This window comes from Saccostrea cucullata, unplaced genomic scaffold (genome assembly GCF_032062105.1).
Source record: "Saccostrea cucullata isolate Sc308-1 unplaced genomic scaffold, CSIRO_AGI_Scuc_v1 ctg571, whole genome shotgun sequence".
In the NCBI taxonomy this organism is placed as follows: domain Eukaryota; kingdom Metazoa; phylum Mollusca; class Bivalvia; order Ostreida; family Ostreidae; genus Saccostrea; species Saccostrea cuccullata.
The window spans coordinates 413,639-433,238 of NW_026932178.1; the positions used below are offsets into that span (position 1 = coordinate 413,639).

The 19,600-nt window shown below is 35.2% G+C and overlaps 3 protein-coding genes across 7 annotated transcripts; 2 read left to right on the forward strand and 1 right to left on the reverse strand.

Moving 5' to 3' along the window:
• Positions 1-464: 464 nt before the first annotated feature.
• LOC134234601 (spermatogenesis-associated protein 6-like) lies at positions 465-7,325 on the reverse strand. Of its 4 annotated transcripts, none has more exons than XM_062716675.1 (13): positions 7,124-7,325; positions 5,981-6,118; positions 5,744-5,792; positions 5,270-5,439; positions 5,023-5,121; positions 4,863-4,936; positions 4,084-4,255; positions 3,818-3,944; positions 3,369-3,673; positions 2,576-2,645; positions 2,018-2,328; positions 1,725-1,747; positions 465-1,214 (listed from the first exon to the last, which is right to left on the reverse strand). In XM_062716675.1, the coding sequence occupies exons 1-13, from the start codon at positions 7,169-7,171 to the stop codon at positions 1,064-1,066; spliced, it is 1,737 nt and encodes a 578-aa protein (XP_062572659.1). In that variant the 5' UTR covers positions 7,172-7,325; the 3' UTR covers positions 465-1,063. The 4 variants fall into 4 exon arrangements, with proteins under 4 accessions (XP_062572659.1, XP_062572662.1, XP_062572663.1 ...); XM_062716678.1 differs by having other exon boundaries at positions 468-1,214; positions 4,084-4,177; XM_062716679.1 differs by lacking the exon at positions 3,369-3,673 and adding an exon at positions 2,852-2,913 and having other exon boundaries at positions 473-1,214; positions 7,124-7,324.
• Positions 7,326-7,523: 198 nt separating this feature from the next.
• LOC134234602 (transcription elongation factor 1 homolog) lies at positions 7,524-13,392 on the forward strand. 2 transcript variants are annotated; one of them, XM_062716680.1, is made up of 4 exons: positions 7,524-7,584; positions 11,074-11,197; positions 12,195-12,265; positions 12,977-13,392. In XM_062716680.1, exons 2-4 carry the CDS (start codon positions 11,082-11,084, stop codon positions 13,039-13,041), a joined length of 252 nt encoding a protein of 83 aa, XP_062572664.1. In that variant the 5' UTR covers positions 7,524-7,584; positions 11,074-11,081; the 3' UTR covers positions 13,042-13,392. The 2 variants fall into 2 exon arrangements, with proteins under 2 accessions (XP_062572664.1, XP_062572665.1); XM_062716681.1 differs by having other exon boundaries at positions 7,555-7,581; positions 11,069-11,197.
• A 1,243-nt stretch (positions 13,393-14,635) lies between these two features.
• On the forward strand, positions 14,636-17,820 carry LOC134234603 (uncharacterized). Its single transcript, XM_062716682.1, has one exon. It carries the CDS (start codon positions 15,464-15,466, stop codon positions 16,985-16,987), a length of 1,524 nt encoding a protein of 507 aa, XP_062572666.1. The 5' UTR covers positions 14,636-15,463; the 3' UTR covers positions 16,988-17,820.
• Positions 17,821-19,600: the final 1,780 nt, after the last annotated feature.

Below are 19,600 nucleotides of genomic sequence, written 5' to 3' on the forward strand. Positions count from 1 at the left end.
GTGGATATAGGAGTTGTTGTATAAGATGGGTACACCCATATCATAGAAATAATGGCAGTGTTTTCCTTTTCATCTTGCTGATTGAAAATTTTCAAAACTGAGAGTGCAACATTTCTTTCTTTATATTTATGTACTCTAATATGCATTACTTATATCAAAAATGTAATTCTTTTCAATGAACTGTTTATAAATAGTATTTTTGACTGATAGAAAAAAGGATTGCATTGTATGTAGTAAAAGAGGTTTCTAACAAAGTACCAGGGACAAACAATTACAAACAAAATTTTTAATTTAAGAAATGTGTAGGCATCATAGTCCTAATAAAAGTCTGCAATGAGAGATACCCTCCTCTGTTAATTAACAATTTCATCTAGTTCAGTACTGATTAATATTCAAGGAACACAAAACAAAATGTAATAAACAAAATATTTATTCTCATTAAATGCTGCTTTGAATTAATTTCTAACTGACAAATAAATGTAAAAATAATTAGGGTGATACAATAAAAGCATATTGTTCAAATATTAATATAATGTGTAGAATTGTGCTGTATATAAAAAACTGCTAATTCATTTTTTTAAGTTATTTAAAGATAATAAATAAGAAGCAGTATAGATATAAATTAAAAAAAGAAGACATAAACCCTGTAGTTTCAGTATAATAATTATTTTTTCATCAGACCAATTTTTTTTATATATTTTAATCAGTTTATAAGTCAACTAATTGTATTGACCGAATACAGTAGCGTAAGTTTGGTTTAGTATCAACTTTTCCTCCCCCAAGCAAATAACACACCCTGTAAATCACTGGCCGCTACAGAGTATTGTCAAACAAACCAAGCAGGGATAAAAGGTATGGAACCCGGGTCCAAAAATCAAAGGAACAAGAAATTAAAAATTTTACACGACAATTAGAAGATACAAATGAACAGGTCAAAATGGCATAACACTCTCATGAATATTCTCGTAACGGAAATTGGTTGTAGTCACATAGCTTTTATCCTAGATATAAATACACAGACACTATCTAATATCACAGTTAACATCTAATGATGAGGTAACTATCAGACCGGCCCTGCCCTCAGAGCCCCGCAGTACATTTTGGAGTACAGTTTACTCAGACTGTCGTTAAACACCTGTCGATGAGATTTTCCTTGAAATTTTGCTGCTTTTTCAGACCAATAGGTTCCATCGTCCAAATGCACTCGAGTAGGACTGGAAAAGAAAGTTAGACCTGTTAGATTCTGTCTGTGTTGTTTTATTTGTTTGTTTGAAACCTTGAAAAGTTTTTTTTTAAAATTTGTTTCAGATGCTCTTAAAATAACCATGTGATACATGGTGAATGAACATTTACAAACCAATTTTAAACTAAAAGCTTTCAAAAGGGACTAATATGGCACTCTCAAAATAATACAAAAGCTATTTTAGAAGAATTTACCTCTGCAACTCACGGTATACTTGGCGATTTTAATGACTTAGATGATTAAGGGAGTTTTGGTGATTCTTAACTATTTTATTCATGGGAGATACATTTATATGTAATTGTAACCTTTGACCTCTAAAGGTACAAATTGAACAGACAGATGAACAGACTTGGTGATTCCTATCTACTTTATGGGAGGTTAATATGTGATAGTAACCTTTGACCTCTAGAGGTACAAGTTCCTGGACAGGGCAAGCCTCGTGTCCAAGTCCAGATCCTCCAAGTCTTTATAATACAAGTACCTGGCTCGGGCTCGTCGCAGGGACTGAAAAAAAGATTATCCTTAGATTAAAAATACACCAGGACATATAAATCACGGAAACTTCACAGGTCTGACATTTATAAAACAAACATTATCCCCATTCCTACTTGTTAACATGAAAATGCAATTTAAGGGGGATAACTCTTATCACCTAAACATTTTAAATATCTATGCTCTGCACTTATTCAAGTGTTGAAAAGAAATATCAGACAGCTTATTTTTAGATTTATACAAGATATTGTATTGGTTTTTATTCTATACGCTATGTCCCACCTCCTCTAGCTCCTCTCTTGCCAGTCTCTCTCTTCTCTTCTCCGCCAGTTCTATCTCCAGTCTGGCTAACCTCTCCCGGGATCTGCTTCGTGATCGTTCTAACTCCAGCCTCGCCAGTCTCTCTCTGGAGCGACTACGCCTCAGAGCTTGTTCCACTCTAAGGTCAAGGTCCAATTTTTCCGTGGGTGTCAAGGGACGTAACCCATACCTCTCCCTCAGGGATGGACGATACAGCAGGGGGCTGGGTGACCTTGACCTACGACTCAGGCGAAGGTCATCCAGGGATCCAGTCAGGGCTGCCACCTCAGCATCTACAACAGGTCAGAGATATAGTACTTGTTACATCAAAATAATTATGTATTATTTACTTATTTCTACTACAATACATGGATTTTTATATTTCATTATCTGACTTCAATATCTAAAATAGTCTCTTGCTAATCCTGTAATACGTATTTATAACTTTTATAAGACAAATAGTGAAGAAACACACAACAACAAAGTGACATATTTAGTGTATACATTTATAAATAAACAGAAACGAAAATGAATACAGACCTTCGTCGTCACTAAGGAACTGCCGGGGTGAGGCTCGGGGGAGGGGATCGTCACCATCCAGTGAAGAAGTCTACAGTATTATGGTAAAACCTTAGATTAAATATTCACAGAAAACCTCAAGGTCTTATAACCTTGAATAATTTTTGTATTTTTAAAAAATGTACTATAGTAATAGATTTTATACACTTCATTATATATAATACTTACAGTCTTATATGAAAAGTACACTTTATAATTACAATTTGCATGATAGATATTAGAATATTTTTATGTTACCTTTTTTAGGCGGTATTTGTGAGTAACACTGGGATAGCTGGTATAATCACTATAGTAACCCCCTGTAAAACAGTCATGCAAAACATCAAAACTCCCAGCATGCATTCAATATTTGAGGAAATATGCTAGAATTTATTTAACAGAGTACCTTACACTACATACACAAAAGAGTTCTGATATATTAAAAATGGAGCTTAATCATTTTTGCCTTGTTTAAAAGTATGTTTTGACTAAATGACATGGGCCTATTCTTTTATGTGTACAGTTACTTGTAACTGTTGTAGATATTTCCCCAAATATGAAATGGAAATGTGTATTTAAAAATAAACCAAACACAACAAAAGATGAAATAATAAACAGATAAACTAGAATAATAACATTCAAATTCACTACAAATTCTGAACATGGACGAAACCTCTGTTTCAGTCAAAAGAAAAAAAATGCCTCCCAGAAACAACATCCTCCATGAGATGCCATCCATGCAGAACAACAAACCAGAACAAAGGGAACATTCTACCTGAAATAGGCACTTCCTGGGACTATGTCTGCGGGGACTGAGGGGTTTCCTAGGACTGGACCCTAGAGGGCTTACAGAACCCCTAGGGCTGTATTTCCTGGGGCTTAGAGGCCCCCTAGGGCTGTGATTTCTGGGACTCAGAGGCCCCCTAGGGCTGTGTTTCCTGACATTGCAAGTCTTGGGAGTCAGCCCTGTTGGGTGATAATTGAGGGTGTGACCCCAGTACCTCCTACCCATGTGCTTTTTGTAGGTGCTACAGACACAGCATCTGTTTTCTGGTAGGGAACTTACGGAGGCATGCAGCGCTAGTAAAATTGTATGGAATTGTCACACAAGAGGCAAACAGAATTTTCTTGCAGAACGTATCAGAATGTTTCAGAAGAATATACTTCATGAGAATTGGCCAAAACAATTTATGTCTTGGAAAATATTTTTTTTTAGATACTTACCTGAGTCAGACATAGCACTAACAGATCGACTACGCGACCTTGACCTCCCACGTTTGACCTTCTTCTTTGACTTGGCCTTGAGGCCATCACCGCTGCCTGGAACTCTCCCAATAAGGGATTTTTCTAACTGAAGAAAAATGAATTAAAAATCGGTAACACACAAGAAATAATTTAAAGAATTCTAACAGTAAAATTTTATTTAAAAATAAAGAAGTCATTGCAAAGAGGATGAGATTTTTTTAGTTTGCATTATAAATAACCCTTACATGACGAACAACAAATGGGGGTCTTCCCTCAGTGCTGCTGAGCTTGGGTACGTAGACATCGTCACTTTTCCAGCGTGCGGCCGGGGAGGGTGACCTAGAATGACAAATAGAAGAAATGGTTGGCTTGTGGTAGGATCTGAGGTCCTCTGCAGGGTCCACGTCTACAAAGGTCCTACAGAAAAGACAGAGTGAGGTGAGAGATAGGGAAGGACACAATAGGCTAGCAATAGAACAGCTAATAGAATCTACATTACAATGTCTCAGCTAATAGAACAGTAGATATTAATAGCAATGTCTTGGCTAATAGAACAGTAGCTAAATTAATATTGTATTGTTGCTTACTTTAGGAGATAGTTATGTTTTAAAATGAAAGAAGAGATTAAATTTTTTATCATTTGTAATCAAAAGTTTCAAAATTCCCATCACCAAGAGAGAGAGACTAGAAAGCAGTGCAGAACAAGCATTTGTACAATGTGAAATATAAGAGAGGAATAGAGTTATACACATAGTTACTACAATCCCAATACAAACCCACTCTATGTACATGTAAAACAGAGTATGGACTACAGAATGCTTATAAATAAACATTACTTTCAATTCCCACAATTATAGCAATTAAATTTGTTAAATTCAGAAGTCTTTCAAATCTCATTAAGAAAAAAAAAGTAAAAAATTAGTGACCTCTGTTTATAATGTTATAATGTGGACAAACGTGAGTGCTGACACACAGAACTCTGATTCACTCGAGGCCGAGTTTGTCTGTGAGTAATTGATCTTACCTCATGGAGGCTCGGGATGATGGGCGACTCGTGGGGCGGGATCGACTGCGGGATCGGGATCGTCTCCGGGATCTCTAAATGTTTACCAAAAATGTATTAAATAAGGATAATAACACAGCATCATTGCGTGTCAGTTTACTTATTTACAGACTTTACTTACTCTCTCATCTCTCAGAGAGTCCTCTAAAGCATCTAGTTCTGGAGACAGCGATTCCTTGATGTTTGTAATGGAGACAAATTCTAGCTTTGGACTTATGCCCTGGAATATTATAATGACATTTTAAAAACAATTCTAGATGAGAATGATACAAAGAATTTTGGGAGAACATCAACTAACCAAAATGATTAATCTTTTCAAACCAATTTTTACCAAGAATTACAACTTTGCAATTTAGACAGATACCTACCGGGAAGTCAATAGACCTGTGGAAGAGAATTTCTCGGGCTCCTGAGGCGTAACATGGAGAGAGTGACGGGGCGGGATACAGGAAGTCACGCGCGCTGGAGGAGTAGGAGGCAAGTCTGTTAGCTCCGCCAAACTCTGACAGTTGTAAAAGCTCAAACACAATCAACTCATCTGTAAAGTTTTAAAAATTTTAGTATGTTACAATATTTAATATTTTTCTAACAATTCTCTCTTCATCCTAATGAGTATAATTTTTATCATTCTCTTTTTTTCAAAATGAAATTAACAAATGCACTTTCACATGCAAAAGATAACACATCATCAAATAATGTAAACCACTCTATCTGGGAGAACAAATGCAGAACTGATTATTGCTATTCTACTTAATTCTCTGATCAGTTTGGATGCTTACTGGGACAAGTCTGCTAAATTGAAAAGTTTGAAAATAGGAATGTAGTAAGATCTAAATAATTACCCTCTAAATAGTCCACAACTTCTGATGGGTCTAAGGCAGTGTAGTAGGTCTACAAGAAAATGAGTGAATTAGGCCTACTGGTTATACATCTAAAGGTTGAATTTCCATTAAAACAGTGATAAAAAATATAAAATAAGATAAATATCACTTGATTAGCCCTTTATTTATAGTCAATATTTAGCTTGTATATTTTACAGTGTTGTTTAGCTATATGATGTGATCCTTTTGCTGTAATACCTTCTCAAATGTGAAGTCTTCTCTGATGATTAATGGGAACACCGACTCTACGAGACATGTATTCTTGTACTGACCAAACAGACTGATGCTGACATAGACATCCTCTCTGCTGGGCAACCACACCCCTGGAGCAGTCACCTGGGGGTAAAGAAAATTAAAATAATTAAATCAATTAAAATTAAAATAAATCAACAATTACATGCAAATAATGAGATCTATCAATAAACAAATACGAAACATGTACTGTATCTAGATGAAAGATATCTAAATCCAGTACATGCTTTTAAAATTACATGAATAAACTTTATAACTTCATAGAAATAAACAGAAATTTACACTCTGTAAAGTATTACAAGAAACATTTATGATTATAAATGATTGTATAACTTAAAATGGGTATCAATCATATATTAGGATAAGAATAAAGATGTATCATTTTCTCCTCTAAAACAGGACAGGGTTGGGGAAACAGAATTTTAAATTTAACTGCTGCAACAAAATGCATAATTCACAGTTTGTTCTTTGGCTGCCCAGATTAGAGAGTCAGACAAGTATAATACATCTACTATAACATGTATAATTTGCATATGGATATGAGATGTTGGCATTACAAATTGGGTGGGAGATCACACATGTTAATAGTTTTATTTTTAAATTCCACTCGAATTTTTTCTAACTGTCCATCTGAGGAAATAAATCTCCATGGCAACATCGAATGATAACACAGTTTTAAATTCTGCAGCTCTTCCCTATTGATTGCTTGATTCCAGGCATTGTATTGGGCATAGTTAGGACTTATCTTAATAATTTAATTATTGTATACATCCAATCATTTATCCCAGCAAAAAACTTAACACTGTTATACATGTGTATTGTTATATGCCTATACGATGATGCACAAGTCTGGATTCAGTAATGATTTTTAGGCCTAATTTTGCATCCAATTTTCAATAATCATCACAATTTAATGAAATTTGAGCTAAAACTGTTTTACTGCTTAAATAAGTGTATTTTTATGAGTTTTCCTTATGAGTTTTTCAACATCTTTTATAAAAAGTCTATAAAGTTAGCAGAACTGTTGAAGTACAGATGTCTTGTGCGGGTTTGATGAAACAAGACAGGACATGACATGAATATACTCACTGCTCTCAGTTTAAGGTCCACAACACACCGAAGCGCCCTGCGTGGCATCGCCTCTGTGTTTCACTAAAGTATTAAATCCAATGAATGTAAATAAATGCTTTAAAAGCAACCAAAAATAATACTAAGTCAATTTTCTTTTGTCCCTTCTGCTTGGTGTCAGGGACGCGATGGAAGTCAAGGCAGGTGCGGGTTAACTCAAACTAGGAAATGTCGATGTTGGATTGCGGACGTGTGTAATTAATCAAATTTGTAGAAATGTAAATGCAGATTTTCTTTAATCTGATATTTTTGTTATGAAAAAAGGGTACATGTTGTTTAAATTTCAAAATCACTGAAACTTAAATCTTGATATAAATATTTCTTATAAGATCAGAAATAGTTGAGGAACGAGTGACTAAGTTTCAATTATTATTGGCGGACTTCCGGTTGTTTGTTTTCACCATCTGCATCGCATGTGATACGTAAGTTTCGATTTTTTTAAACGTAAGCGGTTATTTTTCTATGTAGAAAACACGTTTTTATTGTATATTTGTGTTTTACATAAATCATTTTTATAGACACGTTTATTTACGATGAAAGACACGTGTTTCACTGTTTGGCATCACGGGATTTGTCAATAGTCAATATTTTCCCCCTAAAATTAGTGCTGACAATATTATCCGGTTTGTTAATTTGCTGCAAGTCAAGTGGCACATGTTGCAGAAAGTTTCAACTTTGTTGTATTGTGACCGTGTCATATTGAAGAAAACACAGTTATAGGGTTGCATGGATTCTTTATTGGATCCCGTTCCACATATAAACAATTGAAAATATCAATCGGCCCTATAAGAAATAAAATACAATAAGTAAATGACATCAGACAATATATTCAGTTCAATGCAGTTCGTACCGACACGGATTTTAATAAAAATATATTTAGATTATAAATGTTCCAAATTCATGAACGTAAAAAGGAAAATAATACAAATTACAGAATTACCAAAATCGTGTTTAGATAGGTAAGTTGAATAATTTATCAGAATATATTAAAAATGTGCTGCAAGTCAGGCTGAGCATTAACAAAAAATGCTGGTTCGAATATTACATCTATACAGAACCTATATAAAACAACAATCACAGGTTCAGCTGTAATCTCAAAACAATATTTAAGCTGATCATAAAAATAATAAAACTGTACAATTTACAACATCTATATCCAGTGTTGCTTATAATCAATATGATTACTGAAAAATACTGCTTTACAAGAGACAATGAACTTTATTTCAAAACTTCACTCGTTCTTTCTTTCAATCAAAGAAATTATGTTACGTAAAGATAGAAAGATAAAAGTAGAAAAATAGATAACTTACTGTATGTGGTCTGTATAGTAATACTCAATGTAGTAATATGGTAAAACCAAAATGTATATCTTGGAATGGTCGAGACAGACTCGTCTCACAGCCGGTATCGTTGGCTGACCGTGCGAGAAGGAAGTGCCCCCGCACATCACATCGAACAATAGAAACTTACCGCCAAAACCCTTGGCCAATAAAACTACGTTACTCGTAATGTCAAAGGTCGACAAGGTCAGCCAGTCAGAATTAGTAACATGCAAAGTGAAAAGTGCAATGATGAAAATGATAACTGTAAAACACTTTGAGATAAATAAATATTCTTTATTAATTATTTATTTATTTATTAAAACCACTCTGCCACAGTATTACGTCTCCAATAATCGACTGGTTACAGTTATTTCAGCAAATTATTTGGAACTGCCTAGCTGTAGAACTGTAGCATTATGGTCTTATATATTTGTCTTTGACCATAGCACTACAGATCCAGTAATGCAAAAAAGGTGCAATTTATGGCGCAATAATTCCAATCTTCATTTTATCTATTGATTTCCTGTGTTTTGATTGGACGAGAACACGTTCCAGAAAATTTTTACACATCGATAAATTCTTTCAATCAGAACTTTTGATGACACTACTAGGTTATCGTATAAACAATGAAAGCAGTTATTTCTTCTGTTCTGGCTAAATAATGAATACAAGAAACTTTAAATTTAATTAGGGCTTAAACAAAACTGGCAACATACTAGACTGCCTAACTGATGGACGCCGTGAAAATGTTTATGTCACTGTCCGATCACGAGTGTGAATTTTAAAAATCGCTGTCTCAACGTTCATACGTAGAAAATAAGCTCAGTCTGTATCGTTTTGACAGGGAAAAGAAACGTACCTCAAACTCTTGCCCTATTAGCATCAAATTCATATTTACTTTCTATATTTCCTCAATATTTGAATAAACAAGTGCAAATTGAAGGCGTCGTCGGTTTGCAACTTTCGCTATGAGAGTTGTTGTTTATGTCAACATGGCCATGGTCAAAGACGAACTATTCTGAAGTAAACTCATAATTACGATATATGTTGACTTAAACAACATTCGATTAGTTCAATAGTTGTTATAAGTTTATTTATCGATTGTTTTGACAATTTAAGTTGAACTCTATCCAAATTCATCTCGATTACGTTCCTTTACGGTAAAATGTATTCCTACGCCGTCCAGAAATAACGGATGGTATGGAGGCCTCAAAGAGAAATAATTTAAATATTTTTAAAAATTCGATATTGGAATTATAAGAATTAAACGTTCTTTTTGAAAAATTTATCGATGTGTAAACTCTTGACATTTTACTCACAAACTTAACATAAAAGTGCTTCGCACTTTTATTTAGTTTGTGAGTAAAATGTCAAGAGTTTACACATCGATAAATTTTTCAAAAAGAACGTTTAATCCTATAATATTTTTTGCGCACTTATGAGGAGAATTTCTCCACTTTCTATCTATGGTCAATCAAAGTTCTACCTTTCACTCCCCGATTCTAGACATATTCTGTAGCCAGTATGTATATTTTATCCACATCTCGACCATTTATAGTTGTCTCTACAGGCAATAAACTTGCTGAATTTAAATTTTAGCAGATTAACAAAGAATTTTAATCAAGCGAGTTTATCACTTGTAGAGATGACTATACATGGAGATGGGTAAAATATACAGATTAGTTAAATTAAATAATGTGCCTAGAATTAGGGAGTGAAAGAGAATGCCAGAAAGAGGAGAAATTCTCCCCGAATGTGTGCAGAAAATATTGCACCGTAAATTGCACCTTTTTTGCATTACGGGATCTGTAGCGTTATGGTCAGAGACAAATATATAAAATCATAACGTTACAGATCTGCAGCTAAAAACTGCCAAACTCTGATCATTCAGGTTTAGTCCTAATCTCAGCGACTCACAACAAGATGTTGAAGGGACTAAAAATTTTGGTTCAGTGTTCTCGACATCTCAATTCAGTGCCACACAAAGTGATTAGAGACCTCAACGTTTTGTGTCAATACAGTTTGAAATGAATTAGCTGCATGCTTCAACTTTTCCCTTTGAACATCCTTTTACACACAGGCACTTGTTTCCTATAAAGGGGTACCCCCTACTTATATTTACCACAAGATACCTAACTCAATTTCAGGCACCCTCGCTTCAAGTTTGTATTTGTTAATACATTAATCATCAACCTTACCTACTTTAAAATGACATTGTTCACTTCAAAAGACTCTAATCTTGTCAACTAAATCATTTCAGAAGTCTCTGGTTAAACCTCTTTTTGTAAACCACTCATTTATTCCTAAAAAATTACCTTGATACAAATTAAGACATCTTATAAGATACATTTACTTCTGGTTGGGGTTATGGATGTAGGAAAAAACCAGAGACCTCGGCATGAATACTCGGAAATCTCTGGTTTTATCTGGCCCTGGATCCACCTTTGCTAACTACCAATAATTCACTTGTTGATTATTATTCTTCATTCATTTATCTTTATTCTATTTTATCTCTGCATGCTGGTGCAGATTTTTTTGTCTTTGTTTTACTTGCACTGTCTAGGAAGCTTTAATTTTTGTGATTTACAGTAGCTGAAATGGGAAGAAGAAAGAAGGCAAACAAACCTCCCCCAAAGAGGAAGATACTACAGCCCCTGGACACCATGTTTAACTGCCCCTTCTGTAACCATGAAAAGTCATGTGAAGTCAAAATGTGAGTACCACGAGAAGTCATGTGAAGTCAAAATGTGAGTATCACGAAAAGTCATGTGAAGTCAAAATGTGAGTATCACGAAAAGTCATGTGAAGTCAAAATGTGAGTACCACGAGAAGTCATGTGAAGTCAATATGTGAGTATCATAAGTCATGTAAAGGCAAAATGTGAGTATCATGAAAAGTCATGTGAAGTCAAAATGTGAGTATCATGAAAAGTCATGCGAAGTCAAAATGTGAGTATCACGAGGAGTCATGTGAAGTCAAAATGTGAGTATCAAGAAAAGTCATGTGAAAATTCAAAATGTGAGTACCACGAGAAGTCATGTGAAGTCAAAATGTGAGTACCATGAGAAGTCATGTGAAGTCAAAATGTGAGTACCCTGAGAAGTCATGTGAAGTCAAAATATGAGTATCATGAAAAATCATGTGAAGTCAAAATGTGAGTACCACATGATGTCATATGGAGTCAAAATGTGAGTATCATGAGAAGTCATGTGAAGTCAAAATGTGACTATCATGTGAAGTCAAAATGTGAGCATCATGAAAATCATGTGAAGTCAAAATGTGAGTATCATGAGAATCATGTGGAGTCAAAATGTGAGTATCTTGTGATGTCATTTGAAGTCAAAATGTGAGTTTCATGTGAAGTCAAAATGTGAGTATTAAGACACTTTGTATATTGTGTAGCTTGAGTTTTATACATGTAGAATGATTTTAAGTATTATCTTTATCATGTTTTAATATATTGTTCCTTTTTTGAATCTTTGAAAAAAAAAGAAACCAATGGTCAACAGACAAAGCAGTTTGGTATGGTCGTGGACACTAGTATTTATATTTTTGACCTGATTTTGATCACAATTATTTATGTTTGTTACCTAAAAAAAGTTTACACATCTGCCATCAGAACTGTCTATATATCTAAAAGATACAAGATCTTGTAGATTATAAACATGTGGTTTATCATTGTTTATATTGTGAATTTTCTGGTTTTTCAGGGATAGAGAGAGAAACACAGGGTTCATTACCTGTACAGTTTGTCTGGAGGACTATCAAACCAGCATTAACTGTATCCTACATCTGATATCAACACTTGATATTACCTGATATCTACCCAATCATACATGTACCTTAAATTTAGCATTTAAGATTTATGATTCGGATATCTAACATCTAAAATTTTCTACATGCTATCTAGCTTCTTATTCCTAGCACATAATATTACTTAATATCCAGAATCTGAAAATACCTGAATGATATCTACCTTCTGATATCTATCATATGATATTACCTGGTATCTTACAGGAATATGTTCAGTTTGTCCCGTTTAAAGGCCTTAATACTTCTGAATGATTTATAAGACATTTACTCACATGTAACTTGATGGGATACTATGATGTAAACTTTATTTTTCTATGAAAAGTACATGTATATGCATGCAAGTCCTTTTTAGAATGAAAGTGCTAATTTAATATAGACATTTTAATTTTTTATAGTAAAAGATAAGTATGATGCTGGTATGCAGTTAATCCTTAAAAATTCTGGAAGGTTTATTCCCAATTAGCCAAAATTCTGAAAATCTTATTCCCATCTATCCAAAATTGTTATTTCCCACCTAAGTGGTTAGCTGTGTATAGTATGTTTTCGGCTTATTACCTGTATTTATTACATGTGGTGTAAAAGCTGAACATCAGAATACCTGTGTCAATTTCAGAATTTTGGCTAAGTGGGAAGACACCCTCTAAAGTTCTTGAACATTGATTTTCCTGAGTAGTGTCAGATTTATCTGAGCCTATTGATGTGTACAGTGATTGGATAGATGCTTGTGAATCAGCCAATACTTAGCCAGGACACATACAGCAAAGGAAGTCAACTCCTGATCATGTGACAGTTATATACAAAAGGCTGCAATGTCTAGTGTACATGTATATAAAGATCATTGTCACTCTGTTTAATTGCAGAAAAGAACAGAAAATTAAACATTTCAGTAAATGTTGTGGTTAACGGATGTTTTGAAATGTCAGTTTCTTTAACTTATTATATTTTGATGACCAACTACAATTTTATTTCTCTGAGTCATGAGAATGTGTATCATTAAATGGTCATTTTAATTTATGGCATCATTGATAATTTCATTTAATATGTCTATTGTCTTTTTTTTTTAAAGTTCATTATAAATACTGATTGATATGAAAATTTCTGTTTTATTTTTTGATCTCACAAAGATGGAAGCTAAGGAAAGAATCAGGGGCAAAATTTGTCCATTGTCTGTTGTTGCACACTTGTTAACTTTTCAAATTTAGAATTCTCCTCCACAAACAATTTTCAACTACATGTACGTTAGCCACAAATGATTTTTGGATGAAGCAGATTCGATGTCTACAAATTAAAGATGGGGTGCATTTCCTTTCATTGGAGAGAAATCAATTTGGCGGTGACTTTTTAAAAAGTTCAACGATCACTGGACCAAAAAAAGGCTTGATGAATTGCACATACGTAGATAATGTTTGTCAACTTGTCAAATTTGTTACCAGATGATGAAGAAAAAAGAATTAATGTAAAATTCGGGTGTCTTAATTGTGGTATACCTTTATTGAAATTTTCCAAAGTGTGTGTTTTAATATGCATAAAACCACACACTCCTGACTTTCTGTAGCTTAAAAGTTAATAAAATTGACATGAATCCACATTTGATCCCCCTTTATTAGGTAAATACTGGTATTTAGCCGAAGCACTACGCAGACGACACCTGCGCGCGCGGGGCCTTAGTTACGCCTGTATCTCCTCTTCATTCAGCCTAATAACCGCACAATTTATCATTCGACACCCAGTTGCTAGGATTAAATATACATGGAACACTTTCTCTTTCTGTTTTACTAGGGGAAAATGTTTTTGCGGTTTTAATCGAATGTGCAAATAACTTTTTTATTGGTTTCAACTAAGGTTTAATATAGATTTCATATTAAGAATTTGTAATAAAAGAAAGGTTTATTTAAGCAATAACAGATCATTTAACAAAATAAAAAGAGGTATATATCTTAACGCTTTAATGAGAAAGTACAAAGATTTTTGACTCATTGAATTAATAAAATCGAAGGCCCGTAACTTGACATTTTCGAAGGCTTTTTATAATTTTTGCTCTGACGTTTTACGTTTTTTGTTTGTTTATGCTCTGGAATTTCAGTTATAAGTAAATCTTTTGTACAAAGAACTATTAATGAACTGCGGCGTCAGTAATTAAAGACAAACAAATAATTATCAGAGGAACTATTGACTTTCTTTTTTGTCGTCTCGAGATTTTTAAATTGAGTTTTAACACGCAATATTCCCTCTGCTGCACAATAAAAACGGAACTTTAAAAGTGATTTAAATCGACAAAAACTTTTTCACAATCAAACCGAGTTCTGATCTCCCTGGGTGACTGACAAATTGTTGAAAATTTCCGATGAGTTAGCTATACTGATATTACCAAACCTAGGTATTTTAAAAGTTTTTCGGATTCCCCAATAATTCCTGCTAATATTTACACAAGGAATTCCAATTCAGTTTACCTAGAGGGTTTTTTTTATGTGACCAAAAGTTCATATTCAGCTAAATCTCATAAACGTGTATCTTACAAATTTCCAAGTACCAATCAGAGAAAAGATTACATGTTTCCAAGGAAACCAGTGTCAGAAGCAGGTGCCCTTATCAGGCGCGGGGCTTCTGGGACCGTCACTCAAGTTCAAAGAGTTCTATATCAAAGTATTGATCACCAGAAAAAGATCCCGTAAGACGAGAAAGATAATGCAATACTTGACACTTTCTAAATCGGCTTGTTTGGGCACGCAGGATTGATTGAATGGAAGATTTAGCTCCGGGGGTAAACAAAATAGACTCTCAAAAAGAAAATAACTTTTGGACACAATCTATATAACCGTTTTTATTCTCTGTGCAATCATCTGTCAGTCGCTGACGTAGATAGAATGGTGCGAGACCATCTTTGGATTTTAGATCTAGAATTTTACCTTTCTCAATTTAAAGGTAATTCTTCGCTTGACTGTGTTGATTTTAAAATTGTTGAAAGTTTTTAAATAAGATATTGACATAGACCCAGTACGGTTTCTTTTCATGGTCGCCAGTGCTTTAGTGTTGATTACTCAAAAGTTTGGAAACTATGTAGCCAGGAGTACAGGAATCGTTCTCATTTGGGAGTTAGTCAAACACAAAAAAAGGATTATTGGACAGTATTTAACTATTTACGACCGGGAGAAAAGAACATTTTACCATGAAATTCCGAGGAAGGGGTAAATCCGCCCCGATTGTACAACTAACAGACGTGATGGAGAGGGGGTACTTCCAACAGGTCCGGTTCTTCATTGACCTGGGGATAGACATAGACTCCCCTAATGGGAATCAGAGGACCCCCTTAATGTTGTGTTCTGTGATGGAGCCCGAGGAGTGGGGGACGGGGATCGCGCGCCTCCTGATTGAGAAGGGGGCTCTCCTGGACTGTGTGGACAGATACGGAATGAACGCCATGCATTTAGCTTGCATTTACGGCCGTGTAGAGCTGGCCCGAATTCTTCTAAATGCTCTGGACTTTGATTTAACAGAGGGAGATAAATGGGGGAATACCGTCCTTCACTACGCTGTCAGAGCGGGAAGCGTGCCGCTGGTCCGACTCGTGGTCCATGCCCACAAGAAATACAAAATACAGATGGACCGGAAAAACCGCGAGGGACTCTCGGCGCTGGAGGAGGCGCACAAGTTTTCTCACGGGCGCTGTGCGGCAATTATATCCACGGCGGAGAGGATAGCGGAGGAAGATGTGGAACTACTTCTGCCGCCTCCCACACTAGACCTTAGGTTTTCCAAAGAGACACTAAATACACACAGTGCTTCGGAGCGCTCCATTATACGCCCAAAGACCGCCTTTGTTACGCGGCGGGGCTCTCTGTCGAGCAGCAGTTCAACATCCAGTATATACCTGGCACAGAGACCTATATTTGTGCGTGAATTTGCAGGAGCTAGACGAGAAAAGTTACCCAATGAGAAAGATTTTAATCAAATCATTCGTTGTGCTAGTTTATCAGACTTCAGAAATAACCCAGAATATTTGTACAATTTAACTGTACCCGGTGCGATTCCGCCAAACGGCAGTCAGACGGGACACAGACAAACAGACAGACCAAAGTCTTGCTATGTTAGGCGCCCTAATTCAGTGTCAAGTGAGGGTCCCGGCTTCAGTTGGCGGGTAGAGTTTAAAAAATTGTTTGTGCATTACGAATACCAGTGTACCCCATCCTACAGGGATGCTGCTAAGTATGTCCCCGGGGAACTCCCCTCACTGGACGGGAATGTTTCCCCAGTTCCGCACGAAGACGTCGAGGATGGAGAGCGAGGGAAAAAAGGAAAGCGGTGTGGGAGCGGGAAAAAGGAAGCGGCGGAAAAAACACGTAAACAATCACAGCAGCAGCAGAAACAGCGCAAACAATCGAACATACAGGTCCCCCAGGACAAGGGAAAACAACAGTCGGCTACGTCACTGGACGGGTCACTGGGGTCTAGTAGTGAGTCTATCGGAAGCAGTGGCGCGTCGTCTAAAAAGCAGCAGGGAAATACCGGTGATACGCAAAGCAATAAACCGACGCGGGAAAAATCCTCGACGGAGAGTCATGGCCGCATGAGTCGGACAATGCATTACGGAAAGAACGTCCCGCACGTGGCTGTTCATGATGGCGACGGAAGTTCCGGTGACGGAAGGACATCCAAAACGCCACCTATCGACCAAAACAGGCTAAAACCATGAAAGCATTTTTTTGTTGGATGCATTTATCGTATACCTACGTTTTATGTACCGTGTACCGTATAACCCAGAGCTTTGATTAATGGCGTTGCCATGTTTGTCCATTTTATATTTTAATTCAAAGGAACCATACTTGAGTATTTATAGTTCAGACTATGGATTAAGGAATAGAAATCAACTACTAGAACTGCATTTATGTTTGTTTCTATCATAATGAACACACAAAGGATAGTCGGACTTCAATAACACGGACAAACACATAAAACTAATCTAATATTTACTCTGCAATTTCCTTAAGTCATGAAAAGGGACGGAACTATGTTTCTGTGAATAACAGGGCAGCATTGAGCTGCAAATAAAGCGACACGTATTTGTCCGCAGTGACAAGTATACGCCATTACATACCAATCTTTCTGGCTTTAGACTGTGCTTATAGAATTTAAATTAAATACAAATATCACGCAGGTCTTTCATTGTTGGAGAATATCAGATATGATTGTCATTAAATTTCTTCTTGGTACGGAGTGATTTCTTTTGCCTTCGATCTATCGACTATAAGTTTTAGCTCTAGAGGAATTCCCAATGATCCCATAAAATAACACATGTTGTCAGTTTGCCAGCTGTAGAAATTGTGTTTATTGTGGTGGAGACTCCAATTGTCACCCTCTTAGCTCAACTATAGTGCAATAAATACTTATTGTATAAGTCAGAACAATCTTATATTAAGGTTTGGAGTGCATGTACTCTTTGTACGAGACTGTATAAAATCAATGAGTATATTCAGATGTCCCCAGGCCTTTCTTATCCCTATATATAAGTGTTTAGTCGCTTAATTTTCTTATTTAAAACTTACAAACTAATAAATGTATACTTGAAAGGACTGGTTTGGCATATTTAAATGGTCGTTGTTTGTCTTATTCACAGCCACAGCTTATTTTAACTGATAAGAAACATAAAATGCCACATTAAGATTACAGAGATTGGATATGTAGTTAGAAATTGTAGAATTTGTTAAATATGAGTTCCCTTTGATTTTTTTGTTGTTGTTCAGAGTCCCGGTGCGGGCGAGGTCTAGAGGTTTTCTGTTGTTCGTCGTGCCTGAGATAAACAGAGATAGCCCATGTCCGACTTTCTTGATGAATGGCTCCTTCTGTTGCTATGTAAACACTTGGATTGGTCAATATTCCAATCTTGATGCCTTTCTCAATTAGGTGGCAAAGTATGGAATCGCTTGGTGTGCCAGCTAACAGTAATATCTATATACTGGTCTACTTTTTAAATCAGCTGTTACAAATTCCTAAGGAGGTACCCCGGAGCCTGGTTAGGCTTGTCAATATAAAAGATAATGTCCACAAATCACGGAATATAATCTGTATATCACAGTAAATATACAACGAAAAAATGGTACATAATATATTTATTCAGTGTATAAACTTTTAACAAAAATATTTTCAGAAGTCGCAATTCAATTATGGAAAACAATTTCAGTAAGAAACTTGTTCATTGTACAGAAGCATCTTTTGTTCTCCGAAGTCGAAGGATAGGTGGCATATTTAACCTTTGTCTCTTAATACGTATTTAATTATACCCCCGCTTGAAAAGTGGGAGGTTATGAAGTGATAGGGTTGTCCGTCTCTCTGTTACGCTTTGGGGTACCCTATATCCGCAACACCTCGTATACCACTAAATGAATTTTAAAGAGATTTTCACACAATCTTTGTTACAAATATTGACATTGTCCACCTCCTATTTTATTTTTTGATCGAACACGTATTTCGTGTTTTCCAGACCAAGACATGGACACTGCCATTCTTTCTATAACTGATATTGAAGGGTACGTATCTTTGTCGCAACTCCTTCTATACCACTGAATAATAGTAAAAATTTTCTTTATTATGTTCCCCAAACGAAGTTGGGGAACATATTGTTTTTACTCTGTTTCTTATTATTATTAGGGTCTTCCGTCTCCAACGGAAGACCCTTCTATTATTGTAATGTTTCTTTTTCTTATTATTATTTTTTTTCCTTCACTGATATCTCAGTAACGGTACAGTGGATCTATATGAAACTTTCGGTGATGAAAGGAAACATTTATGGCTCAATCCAATACCTTCACTTTTTCTAATTTTTCTTCCGGTCGTGAAATATGACGTAATTTCTACAATTTTTGTCCGTCCTTCATTGAGAATACTACGCAAAATAGAGATTTGAAATTTTCAGGTATGATTAAATGTGAACTCTACTTTTGTAACAGGCTTTTAAATTTTAAAGAAATTTTTTAAATTTTTCAAATTTTTAATTTAAATTTTTCAAAAAAAATTTTTTAATCCAATTTCAATTTTTTTTATGTCATCAAATAGATCTTTGCAAGCACTTTCCAAAAATGTATTTGTTTTGTATGTGAGTACAAAAATGAACATTTTATAAGCTCAGGTGTGTTTTGACATTAGAGTGCAAATGTACTTGTAGAACTTTTCTTTTAAAAATTCATATCTTTTTTATTTATTGACTGATTTCTAATTTTTTTACACCATCAGATAGATCTTTTCAAGACCTTTCCAACGGTATATTTCTTTTTATTGTACGTGTAATAATGAAGAAAATATAAGCTCAGGT